The sequence below is a fragment of the Typopeltis vanoorti genome, chromosome 8, assembly GCF_054136105.1.
Source record: "Typopeltis vanoorti isolate ZY-2024b chromosome 8, IOZ_Tvanoo_1.0, whole genome shotgun sequence".
NCBI classification, from domain to species: Eukaryota; Metazoa; Arthropoda; class Arachnida; order Uropygi; family Thelyphonidae; genus Typopeltis; species Typopeltis vanoorti.
This window is the reverse complement of record NC_143556.1, coordinates 18,239,599-18,262,298: the sequence shown is the minus strand read 5'-3', so window position 1 is coordinate 18,262,298 and position 22,700 is coordinate 18,239,599. Positions and strand designations below refer to the sequence as shown.

Sequence of the window (22,700 nt, the reverse complement as noted above, 5' to 3'; positions counted from 1 at the left end):
TAACCAGCGACTAAGTCCCTCACTGAAATCTCTCACATTCTCACATTATATCGCCCCTAAATTATGCCGCCCGGATTCATTGCACTCTTTGCACCCCTGTACGGAAGGGACCTGTCTGCATCATGCACATAATCTTAATTCTGCCTCTTTAATTTGTTTTTCAGACTGGTATTTGGAACTGGATTTAAACAATGACATTATACCTGTGAGCTTATTTTAGATTCTGTATTCTGCTAGGGTTTTTGGAGTGTTTGCATAACGAATCAATAGACATTTGCTACCATTAATGCTTATATCACAAAATTTACAATAAGCAGTGTGCCCTTTACTTTTAACTGAATAAATCCTGGCATTGAGATCTTCACTTTCAATAGCTCGTTTATGTACTTTACTGACCTATGCACTTACACATTTTCTCCTGAGATTTAGAATCAAATTTAAATTTAGAACGTTTTTCTCGTCACTTGTCCATGTTTAAAAGTAAAATCTAAATAATAATATTTTCGATGAAGAATAATAAACAAGTTTTTGTTAATAAAATTAATAAAAATACTGGACTTCTTATAACGCGCGAGAAATGTTTGAACAGTGAAGAATATATTTTCATTGGCTAATGCCAGTTCGGATTGCGCGAGTACGGGATCAGGGGGGGGGAGGACTAGCGATAGGAAAAAAAGAGAAATCATTCTTGTCACTGAATGTGATATATTGGGAGGTGGGAGAAGAGAAAAATATTAAGCTCATGTCTAACTCTCATGATGATGTTGTTGTTATTATTATTATTATTATTATTATTATTCGGAAGGGAAAAAGTACTAGATCTGTTGGTGAACGTACTAGAACACTAAAAATTTATAAAACTTACTAGATCTAGTACGAAAGTACTAGACGTGGTCACCCTGGGTAGAAGTAAATGGCGTACATAGTGAAATTTCTTTTTGGTCGAAGCAGACGATGAAATAATAATGTGAAAAGCGCTATCTAGATATTTTTGAAAGCTCTGCAGTACAAGGATAAAATAAAATAAAATAAAATAAAAACCTTAGAAATTTGATCCAGCTCTAGTTGAAACTGGTGTACTACTTAAAATCGTTTGGTTGAATGACCACAAATATTTGACAATAAAGAAGTTTTATTTATTTTTTAAGCTATTTCTACACCTGCGTGGATTTTCAAAGAACTGAAGGACTACTGCTCCATGGTTGTAATTTCCATAAACTACCATTAGAGCAGTTAAAAATAACTTTGATGAATAATAGCTATAACAAGAAATCAGTCGAAAATTTTCCAATTAAAATTCGTACTTGGCTTGACGTACTTTACCTCGCACGGTTTCATTATGAATATAATCTCTACATAATAACTATACATACAAAAACGTGTCAAACCACACAGAGCTGTAAACAGAACAGTCTACTGGTCCACATTATTCAATAAGTTTGTTTTTATGTCAAACGCTAGTCGTTATACTTGGCGACAGTCTGCCAGGGTTTTCTAATAATTTAAACAGACAAAAGTTTTTATTTTTATTTTTAAATAAAACTTTTTCTTTAAAAGAAAAAAACAAAACTTTAGTCTCTTTACTTCATAAGATTTCCTTCCGGTCATTATTTGTGTATCTCCTTTCTTAACTTTTCGGGGGATTTTATTTTATTTTATTTTATAAATTTATTCATTTGTTAAGTTTTTACTAGCGACATCGAAAAATTAAAATTCTCAAATTGGTTACCAAAATACAAAATTCTGAAATTAGTATTCAAATTTTACAACTTTTTACAAGAGAGATATAATTATAAACTTATGCGCATCAGATTTGAAGATTGTATAATTTTCAGGAAATATATGGGTACGAGAAAGATTAGCTAAATCTACATTAAACAACGAAAGTTTGATCTGTTCCTTCACATGCTTTAATAGGTTAAGAAGGAAGAAATTAAGAAAAAAATTAGAAGAAAATATGATAATTAAATAATTGTAGAAAAAGTATGCAGTAGAAATGGAATTAGTGCGAAGAAGATGAGTCAGTAATAGAAATATCTAAATAAGGGGAAAATTGCAAACGTTATTCTGAATTTCATCATGCATTTAGATTCTTCTTCTTCTTCAACCCATCTGACGTGTCGGCTACATTAATTCTGACGAATTGATGTAGCCGACACGTCACTAATCTGCCGCATCCCTCAAGGCAAGTATTTAATATGCTTATAGATCTGTGTGTTCAGATGGCCAGTTTACCTTTTCTGAGGAATGAGAAACCCGATCCTGGAGAAAAATCTTTTATCTGTAGTTAACTCACCATTTCATTGAAAAGACCTGAAAACGGTTCCTTGAATCATATTCGGGAGCCTTCCCATTTAGATTATCGTATTCTAAACGTAAAAGGTTTAAAGTTATGGGAAATGTGGCAAATTGGAAAATTAACACGAACTTAAATGTACTGCACAATTCATATTGTCCTCATATAAATAAATTTGGTATAATTTTTATATTAAATTAGTAAATCGAAATGCTGTCTTTAAGATGTCACATGGAAGAGTTAATTAGGCTAATATTTCAAAAGGTTTCTCATTAAAAACAGAAAAGTATTGCGTTGAAACTTAAAGGACAGACGATTCTTAGATAGAATCTGAACTAAACTGTATAACCAGGAAAAATTGTCGTCAATATGGCAGCGTATTGCAGCTTCTATTATTATTATTATTATTATTGAGCCTCCGTAGTTCAGTCGGTATAGACGAAGCCCTTTGCTCAAAAAGACTTGATTGGACTCCTGTCAATGATGTGAGGAACCATTATCTGGTCTCTTTCGACTAAATGTGATAAACCGGTCTCATACGGAGGAGGAGGGGTTTTCACCCGGTAACTCAGGTTTTTCATTCCTCAAAAGGCAAACCGGTCCCGTGAACACGCACGGCTATAGTCATAAATATACCTACGGTAAGGAAGGGAACGGGAAACCACCTTGCTTCATAATCATCTCCCTAGTATAGTAGCATATCAGCTATCCCACCAGCCACATGGCTGAAGGGAAAAACACATACATACATAATACACATTATTATTATTATTATTATTATTATTATTATTATTATTATTATTATGAAAACCTCTATGGTGTTAAAAGACTCATCGCGAGAGGTCCCACTGTTACACACATAGTTTATCATACCGCGCCTTAAATATGTTTACTGTCTCCACGCTCACTACACTCTCGGGCAATGCATTCCAATCACTCACCACTCTCCACGCAAAAAAAACCCTGCTCCTCACCGTCTTCTCGCACTCTTCTTATACGGATGACTTCTTGTTCTCTTCCTATCTTCACCCATTGTATGCTAAACCATCCAGATATTAATCTGGTAATAACCTCTTAAGAGTTTGTATGTCTCGATCATATCCTCCTCTTCTCCTCCTAGCCAACAATTTCTGCAAAATGCATTTTCTCAATCTGCCTTCATACTCAACATTCCAGAGACCAGCCATCTTAGTCAATCATCTCTGCACCTTTTCCAATAAATCTTCGTCTTTTTGAAACCCCGGTGACCAAATCTGAGCACAGTGTGGCCTGATCAAAACTTTATACCAGAGAATCATAACATCCTTACTTCTACAAGTCAGTGTCCTCCACATTCACTCCCATCGTGCTGTCTTCACAATTTTCGCAATATGTCCCCGTAATTTTAGGTCGTTGTCCACAATCATTCCCAGATCTCTCATCTCCTTTATCTCTTCCAAGATATTTCCAACGATTGTGTACTCTACATCCCATCTCTGCCTCCCGAAATTTCAAATCCTTACACTTTGCAACATTGAATTAATTAAACTCCACACTCATTTACCCATTCAGCCAATGTATTCAAGTTCTCTTGCAAAGCCACGGCATCCAAATGATACAAAGATACAAAGCTGGGGAGAACTGTTAGGAGTAGAGTTCTCCCCAGCTTTGTATCATCTGCAAACAATTGCATATCACCATTCCGACCTCTCATTATTTACATAAGTTACACTAGTGACTTACCTCTTCCTCTCCTCCATAGACAACTCGCTGATACCTTTCACACAGCCTGTCTCCAATTCAGTGCACTAATCTGCTATTTAGTTCCATCAGTTCCAATTTAATTCTATTAGACGCAAATGTAGTAATAGAAACACTTGCAACTTAAAACATGTAAAGTAAACAAATTAGTTCTTATATAACATGGTCTTTATCGTTGCAAGATCAGAAGCCGAAGATGAAGCAATCTGCACCTAGGAAAGTTCGGTTAAACGAAAAAAATCAATAATTGCATACCGATATTTTAATTCTACTAATCGTCATAAGGAAATACAAATGCAAACAAACAATTGCCAGAAAAGAGGAAGCACTCAAACTGTGGAAGTCAATTTGGAATAATCCTGTAGAACATAATAAAAACGACTCATGAATTAAGGTAGCAGAATCAGAAATGGAAGAAAATAAAGCAAACGTCGTCATCAGTAAAGAAATAGTCAGTGCCCAGACTAGAAAACTGAAAAACTGGAATGCCTCTGGGAAAGCCGAATTACAATTACATGGAATTAGGTTAAAGCATCTAACCAGTCTACATAGTCGAATGGCACAGCAATTTCGTTATTTGTTGCAATCATCCTTATTTGGACATTTATTTCTCTCTGTGAAAGTTAACGGGGTGCGAACCCAAGTAACTATCGTCCAATAATATTCCGCTCGATACATTTAGGCAGTTTACTGCAGTCATAGCGAAATCCCCATTACTTATCAAGCAATCAAATAGAAAGGATAATTGCATTAAAAAAAACTAGAAGAAGAAACTATCAGTTCATTATTGATAAAATGATTCCACAATTCCAAAAGAAAAAAATGAACTTAACGACGACTAAATAGACTACAAGGAAGCATTTAACTCTTTCCCACATTCTTGAATCGTAAAATCATTAGCGATATTCGGAATTAGCATAAATATGTTCGTTTCAGAGCCTACGCTGCTCAGTCGGTGTCTAGAAAGTCCAGTTTTTACTTGCGGAAAAACATCCAGATGGAGGTATATTTCCATCCAAACTTCTGGATGGAAGTTTGCCTCCATCTAGAGACAAACTATTCAGAAGAAAACCTGCAATTTACACGCAAACAGCAGACAATGCAGATAGGATTTAATCTCCATACCATAAGCAGGTTCTAAGAAGCTAAGTAACTTCACTGTGACGAGGCATTGAATTAGGCATGTAATTTTTCAAGGTGATTCCCTGTCATCATTACTCTTCAATATTTCGTTGACACCTTCGTGTATTATTTTAAAGAAAACAACACAACAAGTACTTTCTTTAATTCTACTTCACTTTACGATCAAAATGTTCCATTATTTGATCCTTATTATTTTTCAATATTAAAATCGAAAATTACTGGAGATTTAGTGGATATTTGTTGCCTACATTATGCACTCCGCATGTTGAGCAAGCTGTTGTGAATAATTGCAGGGCAGGTCTATGTGAAGGACAATTTCAAATTTACTTAAAAATGAGCACTATTATCATACTTTTCTCGCTACCACAATGGCTCATCATTAATAATAACGTGGAACCCAGGAAGTTGTAGTCATATATACCTTGTATCTGAACCTGCTTCATCTCGTTAAAGTTATTTTTTTTTATATATTCACACAATTAATTAATAGCGACAGCAACAAGTTCTCTTTACACGCTATGCCCTACTGATATCCCCCATTACATTCCCTTCTGCTGGTGGGCTTGCACGATTTCGCAGGTTCACGTCCCGTCGACTGTCTGTCTGTCCCTGTCTGGGAGACTCGACCACCCATTGAACCTACCAAAAATATGTGCATCTAAAATTGCTTGGGGTTATTTGATAAGAAGCGAAATTAAACTTTTTTCATACGGATGTAATTAAAATGCAAGTGCTTATATATGTGTATATATATTATGGATTTAATCACTTCCGTGATTAAATTCATATCCCCGGCATGCCTTTATTTTTGTTTGAAAGCTGCTGACCATCATCACTCTTCAACAGACCAATTAATGTTTTGCTTTTTTTTTTTTTTTTTTTCCTTTTAGAAAAGTTAAACTGAATATTATTTTGCGTCACTTAAGGCCGCTTCTGAGATTTGCATTTCAGTTTCCAATACCAAACATTAATAGTGTATGGGATTTAGATTAAAAAATAACAATAATACAAAATAAACCAAACAAACAATATGACAAAACATAGTTTATAAATGTAACTCAAAACTTGAAAAATTATTTTCGATCTATTCAGGTTTATTGAAATGTACAATATCATTCATTTATTTGATCCCTGGTATAAAAAGAACCAAAAAAACAATTACGTTCTCGTTAAAGGTCATTGACTGCTAATTAAATTTTATAAATGAAACAGTTGTTTACATTATTAACCAATGATAAATACAGATCGCCACTCACTTCGAATTTGAATTTATTATCAATATCTGTTTACTAAAACTCTAAATTTCCATGATTCATTTTAAGCAATAAAATTATACAAAAGGTTCAAAGCCAAGGGTCGTTAATAATCACTTCCACATACAGTATTTAAATAAAAGTTATTGCAAACTAAATTATTCGTTTAATCGCTGAGCATTATCTTTCTTAATATTCTCGTTTTGAATACGATACTGCCATTGATTCCAGCTCTTCATTCCCCTAATCATCGAGATAAGAGAGTCCTGAGAACTCTCTTACAGTATCTCTGGTCTCGTCTTTGATCAAGTGTTTTATTTCTAACTCGACTCTCAGATCTATATGTGAAAATTGGTCTGAACATTGTATTATATATATATATATATATATATATATATATATATATATATATATATATATATATATATATATATATATGAGAGTGCAATAATTATGGGGAAATTAATCTGCTAAATATGCAGGAATATTAAAAGAAAAAATAAACAGTATTGTAGAAAACAAACTATTAGAAGAACAGAATGGATTCCGAAAAGGCTGATCTTACATAGACTCAATATCACCCTAAGGATATTAATTGAAAAGCGAAGAGAATTTAAAAAAGAAAAAAAGAAAAAGAAAAAGCATGGCGTTCATTGATCATGAAAAGGTCTTTGATAAAGTTAATACACAAAAGTTATTTAAAATATTAACCGATCTAAATATACCAAACCAGCTCTTACAGTCTCTTCAAGTAATATACACAGCAAATAAATAAATAAATATATATATATATATATATATATATATATATATATATGTATATGTATATGTATATGTATATATATATATATATATATATATATATATATATATATATATATATATATATATATATATATATATATATATATATATATATATATATATATATATATATATATATATATATATATATATATATATGGCCCTTCCCATTATGCATTGTATTATATACGCCCGAAAGCTTATTTGGGAAAAGGATTAAAACCAAGTATAAAATTTTTTGGTATCTTTAACACACACACACACACACAATAATTAAATGAAATTTCAGAACAGTGTATGATAATATCAAAAGTAAAGACATAAACAATAGCTTTTTAAGGAAAAACCCAAGAAGTAAAATAATGACAGATAATAGAATATTACAAGTAAATACTTTCAAAAACTTGGAATGCGACTTATCATATGAAGATGAAAAAGTTCTAGACGAAAAAATGAAAAAGAAATATCAAATATTTAAAGTAAACGGCATAATAAATAATATATTTAAGCCATTCAAGGTACAAAAACATATCAGAATCAGATTATATAACAGAATGTTATAATATTCTAAACCAACTTTATTATATGGAACTGAAACATGGACCATAGAAAAAGAAGCGTGAAAAACGAATTCAAACAGCAGAAATGAAAATTTTCAGAAAAACAGATTGGATATACCAAGTGGGACCAGAAATGGAATAGACAATAGCAGACTGCCAAAAATACTATACGGATATAAAGTAAATGGAAAAAGAGGAATTAGATGACCAAGAAAGAGATGGTGCGAGACTGGAACAGGCAAATAACCTAAAATCCATGACAGAACGAAGATGAAGAAGACAGTTATTCAATTTACACCGAATATAGTTAGGGGTTGATTGACTGGATTGATTTAAGAGGATAACATCATGCGCATAAAGTAAAGAGAACTAAGATTAATTTTGACAGTGTGTTTAATGCCACTTTCCTTCATGATTGATTCATATAAATAATGAATAATATTGGTGGTGATGCGCACTCTTGTTTCTCCTTCAGTGCTGAATTACAACTCATATTTAGATTACATATTGCTTGATATAATGTCTCAAATATATGATATAAACTGTAGCAGTTTCAAAAGCTTTTCTTTTGATGCCTTGCGATATGCCTTTTTCAGGATCCTTGTTATACTCGTATTTCCATGATATCTCATCTTATTGTCTTGAAACGAAACTCTGATCATGACAAACTCTGCTTGTTTTCAACCCAGCTTCATGTTCTCCAGGTTTCCCTTCCATAATTTTTCTTATCCTCTGCTCAAGTATAGTAGTATATATATATATAAACTTTCAGCATTTGGAAAATTCTTCCGTAATTCTCGCACAATTTTGTTTCCCTTTTTTTTATAGGTGGGTATTATGTGAAGTCTACATCATCTGGAATTTGATTTTCTGATCAAGCCCTCTGAATTTTGTAATGCAGCCACTGTAACTTTTACACCTCCATATTTCAGAATTTCTGAATATATATTAATTCAGGTTTCTGGTGACTTTTCCTCCCTCCAGCATTTATATGTTCTTCTAACTGCATTCTTCTTAAGTATTTTCTACCACCGTGCTGTCACTACTTGTTTCCTTTAGCACAGTGGCATAGCTTTAGGTCGCCTTGGGCGGTTCCTCAGTTTGCCGCCCCTCTCAGTACACACCAAAAATACTACAAAAAGTCAAAACGACGTATAGGCAGTGGTGTTGGGTAATGTTTTTAAGTCGGGCGAGCCGGTTATTAAAATTCTTTATGAAAGGATAGATGATGAATGGTGACAGTGCCAGATTTACGTATAAGCTAAAAAAAGCTACAGCTTAGGGCCTCGCAATCTGCCGGGGCCTCAAATAAAAAAAAAAAAAGACCAGCTGATCTAATTTAAAACAGTAGGGGGCCTCTGGGTTTTGTATAGCTTAGGGCCTCAGCAAGTTTAAATCCGGCCCTGAATGGTGGTATATATTTTTTCTCGTAAATATTTTGAAATTGTGTAATAAACACATATATTATTATTATTATTATTATTATTATTATTATTATTATTATTATTATTATTATTATTATTATTAAAAATAAATGCATAAAGGAGAATTCACAAAACACAAACTCAATTTACGAACGGGAATATGGAAACGATTTTATTTACTAAACAATGTCTGTATTCATTAAAACACAAACACGTTATCAAAACTCCCAGTTATTTGAATAAATAATAATGTCTTATTTTTCTGCGAATTTCCAAGAACTTGCAACATTAAGTTCTTGGAAATGCAACATTGTTGCACTATCGATAAATACAAAAATTCGTCGAGACGGCTACAGACTCTGGTCATTTGATCGACTACGAGTGGTAATATTAGTGTTACATTTTTTTTTGGTTCAGGATTGCATTTGATAATAGGTAAGTTGTAGATAATATAGGAAAATTTTTTGAATATATGTTTTTATTTCGTTTTTTTTTTTTTTTTTAATAATTAAAATAATTTTAATCAGGGTTAGAGTTTTGCGGTCGAAAAAGCGGATAGCCGTTAGTTGAAAAAATGAAATAGAACGAAACTTCTTAAACATTAAAAGGACAAAATTTGAAGAAGCAGAAACAACGAAAATAGAACTTTGTGAAGAATCACATTTTTCATAAAGCGAGCCGGTTGTTAAAAATTTACCAACACACCACTACGTATAGGGATATAAATTAAAACACTATGTTTATGTTTATTTTAGTTATAACTATAGTTGTTAAAAACTAATTTTTAATTAAATAATAAAAATTACTAAGTTAACATAAATAAAAGAATCGTCACTTTTCATGTCTCACGTGAAAAGTGCAGCCCGAGGCAGACCCCCCCCCCCCAGCTACCCCACTCCTTTAGCAATCTTTCAAAGTTATTACTCCTCCAATCTAGAAAATCTTTATCGTTAGTTCTAATGTCATCTTTATCATTTGCAATTATTATTCTTATTATTGTGACTGGCGAAGGGGACTTGTCCCACTGCACTGGCTGGAGTGGGGCCAGCAAAATTCTGCAGGCGACGACTACACTACCAGTGATCCAGGATCTCGGAAACTGTGGAAACAAAGGGAGCTGAGAAACGCACCGAATGGTGCTGCTGTTACAATGCCATGAAAAAATGAAGAAGGAAAAACAGATACCAAGCAAAAGCATCGATATATCAGAAATCCCTTCCTGATCCTAAGATTACCGACAACTTAGATTTATTCAAACTCATGGTTATAAACCTGTTTAATATCCACATGGAACAAATTAACAAAAAATGTCAGAAGTATGAACACTACATACACTATAATAATGTTAAAGTAGTAGTGCTCGGAGCTGTGTGAGACATAAAAACGAAATTAATGGTAGAAAAATCTCAATTTCGCGCAGGAAAATCTCAACCGAAAATGAAGGATTGAGAACGAGATAAAAAAACTCTCAAGTGCCAAATCGAGCTACAAAAAAAAAATTGAAAAAAAGAGGGAATTCCGAGAGCTGAAACGACAGAAGATTTAAGTTCCATAGTGCAATTGATTGACACAGTCATTGATATTCCAGTCACAACCATGGACATTACCTCTGTTAATCGAGGACCACAAAAAAATAAATAAAGAGAGACAGCCACCAATCATTGCTCGTTTTACCAGCAAAAGTCTGGGAGACAACATTCTGGTAGCAAGCAAGAAAACAAGACCGACAACATCGATCCTAACTGACAAGCAACTCCCAGCTCCAATCTCCATATCTGAACACTCGATCCCATACTTAAAAAATTTATATACAAGGCAAGGAAAACAAAAATAGAAAAAACTACAAGAGTCTATGGACTAAGGTGTTTATGATACGGTATAATTGCAAGAGAATACGACCTAAGCAGTCTAATAATATAGTGTATTAACTCTCACCCATCCTTGAAAGCAAGCTTTAAAATTATTTCTAAAAACTGTACTATAGAGATCTCAAATCTGGTCGAACATATCAAGTCAGAAAATGCAAATTTTCTGATTGGATATGACTGGATATAATCTTCGACTCTTTGAAGCAGTGGACAGACAACACTTCTACAAATACCGACTTCATTATCTTATGCATAAAGGAACAAACAAAATTCAGCAACACCTTGACAAACAGACGTATTAATCATGATCGAAGTTGCAATAAATGACACAGAAGCTTATGCATACAACATTAATAACTACCAGTCCTACACTTTATGTAGATCAAACAAAAGAGGAGGCGGCATCATGGTATTTATCAGAGAAAAATAAACATGACGGGAAAATAAACTCGTTTCGAACATGCGGAAACAGTGATTTTGGAAATCACAAATAATGACAGACATGGTCTCAAACACATAATAAAGCTTTCTGCATGAATTCGAATCATGGCTAAGCGACATTGAACCCCTGTATAACACATCAGCTCATCCTAATAGAAGATATTAACATAAATATTCTAGACCAAGTTCTTCAACCCTAACACATACTTGATGTATGTGTTAGGGTTGAAGTCAGTTAAATTCCCCAACAAGAGAAGAAATACTCAACAATTCATTAACACAATCATTCATTGATCATATCAACATACGGATTCAAATCAATACATATACTTCATCAGTAATTAATTTTAAAAAAATTGCCTATGACTACTTTTTTTTTTTCTTTTCTAAATAACTTAGAGAATTGAAACAACGTAGATCCGAATATAAATTAAATAATACTTTAATAGATATTTCCGATATTTCGGCAATGTCTCATTGCCATTTTCTAAAGGAACTTACAAAAAGGCAGGTGCACACAGGCAATGACAATACAGTAACTGGAAATGAAGATATGAAGCTATCGTTCTCCTAGAAGTCCTGATGGTGCCCTCTGGCGGGCTAAGTAGGCGTTCTTGGCCGTTGGGCTGAGGGTCTGCTGATGCATGCCTCCCAAATTTGGGGCAGTCGCATACAACCAAATTTGTTGAGGTTTGGAGAGTTTCTTAGGGCAGAGGCTGATTCCATAAATAATCTTTCGAATTTATACTTGCTCGGTGTATTATTTTTGCTTTCTTCCACCGTATTCTATGGCGAGTATCCAGAGCATGGTCTGCAAGACCAGAATGGCTATATTTGTAAAACCGGATGTAGTCCTTGTGTTCAGAAATTCTGATATTCGCTGTCCTGCCTGTTTGGCCAAAGTACGACAATTTACAACTGCAAGGGACCTGGTATACACCAGGTAGGTCTAGGGGAAGTGGTTGGTCTTTGGTAGAGCGGATAAGAGATGCCAATTTTCTGTAAGGCCTGTAACAGGAGGTGAGGTCATGTTTTTTTAGAATTTTGGTAATTTTTTCTGAGGTGCCTCGGAGTTACTGTATTGTTATTGCCTGTGTGCACCTGCCTTTTTGTAAGTTCCTTTAGAAAATGGCAATGAGACATTGCCGAAATATCGGAAATATCTATTAAAGTATTATTTAATTTATATTCGGATCTACGTTGTTTCAATTCCCTAAGTTATTTAGAAATGCATAACCAACGTATAAGCCTACCTACGAGAATATGACTACTTTGTCTCAGTTTCGTTTCAATACACCAACTCCCCCTTCCCCAAACACCACAAAATCTTGCAAAATTCTATCATAGTAAAGAACATTGTCGACAACCTTATAAAAAATACAGAATGAAATTGCATACTCAAAATACTGGTTTTCCCTTTTCAGTAGTTTCCGACCGTAGGCGACTTTGTAGGCATTGCCCATAAAGTGTTCCTGGTGAGATTTTTACAGTGTAGTTCACCATTGCTTTCTCTAACTCCCCAATTTTATCCAGGTTCGGGACAGGCATATGGCTGTGACGTGGAACGTATTCATGACAGTAATTCATGTGTGTGCACGGGGCCAGTTTGCCTGTTCTGTGGAACGAAAAACCCCTACCTCCGTATGAGACCGGCTAACTCACCTTTAGTCTAAAGAGAGGAACCAGATAAAGGCTTCTCACGTCACTCACGGGAATCATAGTTCTTTCCGACCAAAGGGCTTCATCTATGCTGACTGAGCTACTGAGGTTCAGTAGCTTTCAACTGATATTCACAGAAATATAAAAAAAAAGCAACAAAGACTACACAAACGAGACCACAAACAGATAGTAACTGATGGATAAATGACGACATTCTAAACAATATTACAATAAAAAAAACTATGGAAAAAACTGAAAAAAAAAAGTCGCCCAAAAACACTCATCTACAAACATTATACAAAAATACAAGAATTCAGTTAAGAACAAAATTCGTAAGACAAAAAGACATTACTGCTTTCAAAAATTTACGGAATATAATGACAATATGAAGCAAACATGGGCTGTGCTTAACGAATTACCAACTACATATACAATACCACACAACTTAAAAAATAATCTACCAACATTCATCAAAAAGTTACCAACACAAAGTCAGTATCAAACTAGGTATTTTTCACCCTTAACAAAACAGGACCTGGAGGAAGCACTCATACAGCTAAATAGCCAATATAAGACTCATAGACCTTTTAACGCAATTCGTCGAAATAAATTCAATACTTCTGAGATTCGTGAACATGCTATTCGACACTGGTATTATTTCACAATAACTAAAAATTGCGATAATTTTACCAAATTACAAACAGGGAAAAAGAAATAATACATATAATAAGACCAATAGCTAACCTACCAGTCATCTCCAAAATTCTTGAAAAAATAACACACGCTAGACTTACAGAACGTTTTACAGAATTACAACATTATCTAACAAAAGCATCTTGCCGCAAAGCATCATCACTTTATTAGAAGATATCTCCAACGCCACAACCAAAGTTCTCGATACAAATAAGTATGCTTTTTTATACCTGACTTATCAAAGCTTTTGACATACACTACTTAGAAAGAAGACAACGGATACCATAGTGTGAGGAAAAAAGAGCCATGGTACCCACCTTCATAAGATGTAGAAACTACTTTTCCTGCGATGACTGCAGCAATCCTGCAAGGGATACTTTCCACAAGTGTACGATAGCGATTAATGGGAATTTTGGACCATTCTTCCTATAGGCATGTAATGTGATCCTGGAATATTGTGGGGAAGACGCTCCTTAACCTTACCTGATGAATATGAGAAATATGAAAAATTAGCTAGACAGGGTTCGTATTCAGGATTATGCGAACAGCGCTAGCCTCTGGTGGTATGGACACTTAAACAGAACGGGAGAGGAAAGTTTAGCAAGATAAACGCTTTTTTTTTTTTCAGTATCGAAAGAAAACGACATAGAGAAGGACCACGATCCATATGGATCGATATAGAAAGAAGTGCCTTGGACGATCGAACTATAAGATCCGATAATATTGAAGTCCTGACAGACAACAGATTAATTTGGAGTAAAATGGTCCATGCGTGGTTAGTAATTATGTTAACTTTTCATGCAGTACTAACATAATATCTTGTCCACCTCCTGAGCTAAATATCAGGTTTTTGATAATGAAATGCTATATACATATGTCGCCAAATATCATTTGCTGAAATTAGCACAAAGTGCTAAGTTCAGAGTTAAGAATGCGCACATTTTTTGTATAAACTTCTTTCCCTTGGTTACAAAGTAAATTACACTTGCTCAGAAATTATATCCCTGTTTAATATTTTACTGAAGTGTTTGCAAAATTTGCGTGTGAAGTGTTTCGACTAAGGCTACTTGTATATAGAGCCTGTTGACTTTCTATCCTCTGAGAAAGAATATTTTATTTTTAATGACTGAAGTTTTGTTTCTCTGCTTATTTTGCACTATAGGTGTCACTGCATGAGCTTTTGCTTGTAGTACACGTGAGTAGCGTAAACAAACATGGTTCGAAAATTGAAGTATCACGAAAAGAAACTGCTAAAAAAAGTTGATTTCATTTCATGGCAAGTTGACAATAATCTTCATGAAGTTAAGATAATGAGGAGATTTTTTGTTCAGAAACGAGAAGACTACACAAAGTAAGTAACTAGCAGGAGGTGATTACTTAGGCCTAAGTGCTTCCGTATGATTATGTTCACGTTCGTTGACAAGAAGAATCACGAAATAGTTATAAATGATAATTACAATAGCATAATGGTTATAATGTTACACAAACATAGTATTATTGAAAGGCCATGTCTGATTTTGTTAACTCCCTTAAAGAAATCATGCTTGGTGTTCAAGCATGATTTCTTTAAGCATAGTCTCACTTGTTAAAATATTGCTTCAAATGTTTAATAATGAAATGTCATTCCAAGTAAGGACATTTTGTTTGGGCAATGTTAAAAGTCAAAATAAGCCTGGACGGCTTTGTAGTAAATACTGAAATGACTTGTTTGTCTGTCAAGTTTAGGTTTCAAAGATCATATTCTGTTTTGTCTTAAATCAGAACCAACAGGAACTCTGTTGCTAAAGTGAGATGCATGTGATGGTGCCTCAGAGTTCTAGCCGTGGACTGGGATAATATAATTTGTCCTAAGAAATAAAATACCCGCTCTGTTTTTTTTGTTTTTTTTAATAAATACGAATGCTTCCATTCCTTAAATACTCAATTTTTGTCCTCTTATTTATCCCTATTCAATGACATCACAACTCCCTTAAAAAAAAAAAAAAAAACAGTATGACGTTAGAAAGGTTCATATCATTAGATACAAATATATCAACATCAGCAATAAATAGCCTAAACTGACTGACAATAACCAAGCTATAGTACTGCTATGATGTCATCAACACTGCTGTGTTATGCATAATACCTTGTCCATTTGCATTTTTTTTCGTTTATCTCATTTTTATGTTATTTTTTTCTTAGAATATATATATATATATATATATATATATATGTATGTTAAAGATACCAAGTTATTTTAAATATAAACCTAGTTTTATTTACTCCATTTCCCAAGTAAGCAAACAGACAAGTCAGTCAAGTTTGTACCTGCAAGTGTTGCAAGTCTAGCTGATCCTGTACGTAGTGCAAGACCAAGGCAACTCGTGGTAAAGGTAGAATAAGCTCTGATCACTATTCTTAATATTTACCCTTAATGCAAAGCACATTTCCTGGAGGAGATGTATGATGCTATGTATTAAAGGCAAGGGGCCACTACCTAGACCGGTTTCGACCTTTATTGAAGTCTCATCAGTGGGAGCCAGGCTAAGAAATACTAAGTTTTAAGTAATACAAAGGTTATAAATATTTTACCAACACAAGTTACCAAAGAATAGTGATCAGAGCTTATTCTACCTTTACCACGAGTTGCCTTGGTCTTGCACTAATTACAGGATCAGCTAGACTTGCAACACTTGCAGGTACAAACTTGACTGACTTGTCTGTTTGTTTACTTGGGAAATGGAGAAAATAAAACCAGGTTTATATTTAAAATAACTTGGTATCTTTAACATATATTATACCCAAGGTAAAAAACTTTCTACATATATATATATATATATTATATTCTTTCTTCTGGCTCTTGTTGATATTTATTTAACCCCTACTATAAACTGCTAAATGTTTAGTTGATGGACTTTATTCTTCCCAAAGTCCACAATAGGACTGTTGATTAGATATCAGGAAAATTCATCACAAAACGCTTTCTTGCAGTCCTTGATTATTACTTAAAGCTTTCAGCTCTGTAAATGAAGCACCTGTTCAGTTTTTTATATTAACCATCCAGTTTACTCTAGGTCTGTCTCTATTTTGAGTTCCTGGAAGAAGCCCTTCAAGACCTTACATTGGGTGACAATTAGATCTTCTGATATGACCAAGTCAGATGAGTCATTTCCTTCAAATCTTTGTCATGATGTTATCTCTTTGACTGGTGAAAGAACTGATTTATTTTTTTACTTCAAAATTTGTGACTTGATCAGTGTATGGTATCTTTAGGGATATGGTAGCCTGCTCTCCGATACGTGCTACATAAATAAAATCAGTCTCCTAGTGAGTGGTGCTTCTGCAACATCATCAGAGGTGCAATCAGCATGCTGCCATGCATTACACTGCAGCAAGTTTGGAAATATTGAATTTCGAAAAGGAAACAGCACAGTAAAATCCAAAAAGAATGTCACACATTTCATGTAACACTTCCTTCCTGATTTACGCTTATGCGTAGACCCACACTTCACCATGCAAGCATTCAAAACCAAAATCCCATGGAGTTAATAGATTAGTTAATCCTTATTCCAGGAGTTTTTTATGTCTGTAGATGCATGTGTGTTCACAGGGCAGGTTTTCTTGTTTTGAGGGATGAAAAATCTGAGTTTCCAGGAGAAAAAACCCTCCACCCCCATATGCGACCATGGATATTTGTGATACCCTCAGCAAGCTGTCTTGTAATATAGGTTTGTTGTTATTATTTTAATTAATAGAAGAGCTATGCTGCATTTTAATATAACAAAGAACATCCATGTTGCCCAAGAATATAATTTTTGTGTTTGGGTTGATTACATTAATGCAAAGGTGTATGAAGCCATAGGAGGTCATCCCTGGAAGTTGAGTGAGCCTGTGGTTAGTAAGAGTGTGAGGACTAGATTTTTTATTTAGAAACTGATGAATGAATGAATGGAATGGGTTGCCAGAGTCAGTTGTGAGTACTGCGTTAATGGGTTTAAGGAGGGGTATATATATATATTGTACTGATAGTTTAAGGTCTTCTATGATAGTCTTGGATCCCCATGAAGGTGCCCATATAATAATAATAACGATGAATTTTATATGTTCCTTCTACTCTTGTAAGTGCTATTGCTCCTTGGGACAGACTCAACTCAGTATTGGGTAGCAGATATCTGTAGAAAAAAGTTTGATGATCAGTAGAATTTAAACTCAAGTTTTCTTCACAGGCTAAGTCATTGAAACTCAGAACTTCTTGATATGGTATGCTGTGGACACCATTAATTTTATAGTTGTGGATAGAAACGTTCTATTCATAAATCATGCTTGGTGCTGAATAGTAATTGAAGGAATCTTTTTCCAACAAGTGTAGTCTGCTGTTTTTCCTGGCTTAGTGAAATTAACTTTATTAGAGACTTCCTGAAGCCCATGAAGAATCACTTCATCAAGAAAAAATATAATCTTGAACTGCATAATCTCCCCTCTCTCTCTCTCTGCTCATCTCATTCAACTGCCTTCATTTGTAGTTTTTGTTCTCTAGTTGGTTATCTTTCTGTCCTTTTTTGCAATAATTTAGATAAATTGTAAACTTTTCCTAGCTTTCAGATCTTAGAGCTAATACAGTAGACCCCGCTTATTGTGATCACTTTGGGACAGTCGCTTTTCGATAACAATAACTGATAACATTAAGCAAAGGATATAAAAAATTGCATCATTTATTTCAATTTATTGTTAAGAACATTATTTAATTTAATTTATTGTTATAAACAACTTTTTAATAAGCAACAACATAAAACTTATTTTAAAAATGTATATAGTGTTGTCTGTTGTGTCTTTGAATATAGTAGTTCATGAATAAATTGCTCATACTCATGCCTTTCGAAGTTTGTCTGTGTTGCACACTGCGATGAAGTATTCATAGAGCTTCTTGCATCTGGGCATTGGTTGGAGGAGCTTCTAAAATTTGTTTTTCTATACTTGTATTAGGTTCACTTTCTTCTATTAGTTTAAAGTTTTCATTGGAAGCAGCTTGACATATTTCCAACACTGTCATTAGCCACTTTAACTTTGTTATCAATATCCAACCAATTTTCAAATTCTTCTTTTGACATACCATCTGGGGTTTTAGCAAAAATTTCATTTGTAAGATATTCAAATTCTTCAGAAGAAGGAGTTTCAGAGTTTGTCTTAAAACATCCATCTTTTTGGAAACAGTTTTCAATAGTCTTCTCTGAGACTTACTTCCATGACATTGCTACCAAATGCAATGCATCAAGAAGAGAAATCTTTTTTGCACTTGCATCAGATTGGTCTTTTATATAATCAATCAGCTGTAATTCTCACTTGAACTTCACTGCAATAATAAGCTTTAAAAGCTTGTATGATGCTTTGGTCACATAGTTGAATTAATGATGTAGTGTTTGAAGGCAAAAAAATTACAATGATGTTCTTTAACAATAAATTGTTTGTGTGTGTGTGTGTGTGCAGTGCAGTGGAGTTGTCTATTAACAAGACAATTTTTCATTTTAATTTAAGATCCCACTTAACTAACCAATTGTGGAAAATGTCATTAGTTATCCGAGCATTTGCACTAGAACAGTAGTCAACAGGCAAACTTTTGACACCTTTAAACACTGAGGATTATTACTTTTTCCAATCACTAGGAGCTCTCATTTCTCACCTTTCATATTAGAACAACAAAGAACTGCCACTCTTTTGAAGAATTAAATCCTTTAGTACTTTCATTTTTAAACAAATAAGTATGCTCAAGCATTGCACGAAAATAGAGTCCTGTTTCATCTGCATTGTAAATATCCTTGGGAGAATATTCAGCAATAATTTTGGGCAACTTATTCTTAATCCATGCATCAGCTGATAAAAATTTCTTCACCATGAAATATGCTTGTACACAATATTCTCTCGCTTTTTTCCACCTGTTAAACCATCCGTCAACTGCAGTGAAATTTTCTTATCATAGCACTCCAAAATTCTTTGCTTTTCTTGAAAAGATGAATCTTTACGTTTTTTTACTTGCTCCTGCCATAATGCTAAGGGCTGTTTTAACAAGCACTTGAATTCAAATTCACATACTGAAAGAGAGCATGAAAATAAACTTGAAAAATCACAATTAGACTGTATTTATACCCCTTGCATTTGCCTGGAAGAATAAAATTAAAGGAAGTGTAACAGAAAAGTCAGATTTTGACAAATGTTCTTTTTCAAATTTTCTCCTGATTAACCCTTATTTCTTCGAATTCTGAGATGCAAAAGGTTAAACATTCGAGGATTTTGATAACAATAACTGGTTATTGTTATAACCAGTTATTGTTTTGATTATAACAGACAGATTATTTTTAATTCATTTTAAATGGTGTGTTTTGGGACCAACTGATTTTGACAACAATAGCCAATGGATAATATTATCTTTGATCGCAATAAGCAGATTCTACTGTATAGTCATTTATGGTATAATTGAATTATACAAAAACATAAATTTCTGAATGAACTGAAACCACAGAAAAGATGCCATGAAAACTTATTCTATGGAACAACTGGTTTATACAAGGCGACTCATAAGTTATTGAACATTCTGTAGAATGAGTGCATTTTTGTGAAGCCAAAAATGGAAGACATTTACATGATGTGGTTTTTCATAACTAATAAAAAAAATATGCTGATGTTTAAAAACTTATACAGTTGCTTCACAAAGAAGAGCCCTTTCTATTGCATGTTCCATGACTTATGGGCTACTCTGTAGAAACTTCTACCTTCTGCATGTAAGTACAGGTACATTTGACAAGATGATTTTCTTGCTGAGATAGAAATTCCAAGATGACTTTCCAATGTATAGAATACTGAGATTATTATTATTGTCATTATTATTCTTATTTTTAGAGCCTGTGTAGCTCAGTGGATGTGGCGTTTGCACATCACAGCGCTTGGCCGCACGAAGGAAGACTTGGTTTCGAGTCTAGTCGGCGACTAGAGGAAATTTTTCTAAGCCTTTTTTCGACCGGTTCCCGAGTTAGTTCGATCTCTGGCACGGGCAAGCGGGTTTTTCGTCCTGCAAACTCAAGAAAATCGACCATAGAACCCACATTATTTCAGACATTAAATATATTGTGTTAGGGTTAGGGACCACGAGATGGCGGCACATTTGAGCCATCTCTCTTCACCGTATACTGCTTAATTAGTGATAGCCTTGGGTCATCTATCTCTGATTGGGTACCAGTGGAGATTGAACTGCCCACTCAGTCTCCAAAAGTTAGATAGGGCTAAATGGCCTCGCCTACTTCCTGTATACGGGAATAAAAAGGCGTTAGCTGATTTTGATTATTATTCTTATTAATAACATCACACCTCCACGGTATCAACAGACTCATTATTGGAAGTCAAGATTCACACAAACAAGATAATCAACCCGTGTCTTAAATCCATTTACAGTTTCTCTCCTCACCACACTCTCTCTCTCTCTCAGGCAATGTATCCCATTCACTAACCACTCTCCATGCAAAGAACCTGCTCTTCACTCCATTGCATACATCCTCCTTATACTGCTTTCAGGGATGGCCTCTTGTTCTACTTCTGTCCACTCTACAACAATCTGGTAATAACCCTTCACTAACTTATGTCTCGGTTATATCTCCGTCTATTCACAAGGCTCTGCAAATTACATTCCCTTGATCTGTCTTCATATTTCAGAATCCAAAGATCCAACACTGATTTAATGAATCTCCTCTGGACATTCTCTCTCTCTCTCTCTCTAGGATAATCCTCATCCTCTTGAAAACCAGGTGACTAGATCTGCACACAGTAGTTCATATGTGGCCTGATCAAGGCTTTATTTGAAATCATAATCTTTTTCCTTTCTATGTTAAAGTCCTCCTCATCGTTGCTACAATGCATTGTGATGTCCTTACAGTTTTAGCAGTGTGATCCTAAACTTCAAGTTGCTGTCCACCACCACCACCACTTCAAGATCTCTAATTTCCTCCACCACCTTCAGAATTTCCCCATCAATTGTATACTCTGCATCCCATCCTGGCCTATCAAATTTCAAACTTTACACTTTGCCACAATGAATGATAGCTCCACTCACACAGTCTATTCATATCTTCTAATGCTACATCATCTGCTTTATTAGTTCTTTCAAACTTTTTATCATATGCAAACAGCTGTGTATCTTCAGTTATGCCTATTTCAATATCATGGATATATAAGTTAAATAACAGTGCTCCCAAAACAGGAATCTGTTTTGGGATCATTAGTTACCTTCCTCTTCTGGGATACCACTCCCCATACACGATCTGTGGATACCTGTCTGACAGCCAATCATCTATCCAACTTGCTAATCTGTTATCCACTCTCATTTATTCCAATTTAGTTACCAGTTTGTTGTGTGGTAATCTATCAAAAATTCCTTTGAAAAATCCAAGTATACTACTGCATATGCATCTCTCTTGCCCAGTGAATTTGTCACCTTGTTGTAGTACATAAGTAGATTTCTGAAATATAACCTCCCTTTAACATATACACACCCATGCTGACCATCACAGAAGATACTACTATTATCAGTCCAATTCCAAATCCTAGTCCTTTCCAACCTTTCCAACACCTTAACCACAACTCAACTTGCACAGATTGGCTATTAATTTGCAGCCTCAGTCTTATTAGCCTCTTTATGAAATGGTATAATTTTACCTTCTTTCCTCTCCTTTTGGACTTGTTCTATACAAGACTCTTGTTAACCCTTTGATTACCAAGAAGAAAAAGCTTCGGTTACACTGAGAGTTTAAAGGGTTAAATGAGTATGGCAAGGATGCTGTTAATTTCCTGGAGCATTC

General features: G+C 34.3%; 1 protein-coding gene across 1 annotated transcript in view; it reads left to right on the top strand.

The window, feature by feature from the left end:
- Nucleotides 1-15,084: 15,084 nt before the first annotated feature.
- LOC150103768 (U3 small nucleolar ribonucleoprotein IMP3) overlaps nt 15,085-22,700 on the top strand; it is a 157,185-nt gene continuing 149,569 nt past the window's right edge. Inside the window, exon 1 of the mRNA XM_090396752.1 lies at nt 15,085-15,232. Coding sequence (XP_090252878.1) covers nt 15,096-15,232 — 137 coding nt within the window. The 5' untranslated portion in view covers nt 15,085-15,095. The remainder of the gene's footprint in view (nt 15,233-22,700) is intronic.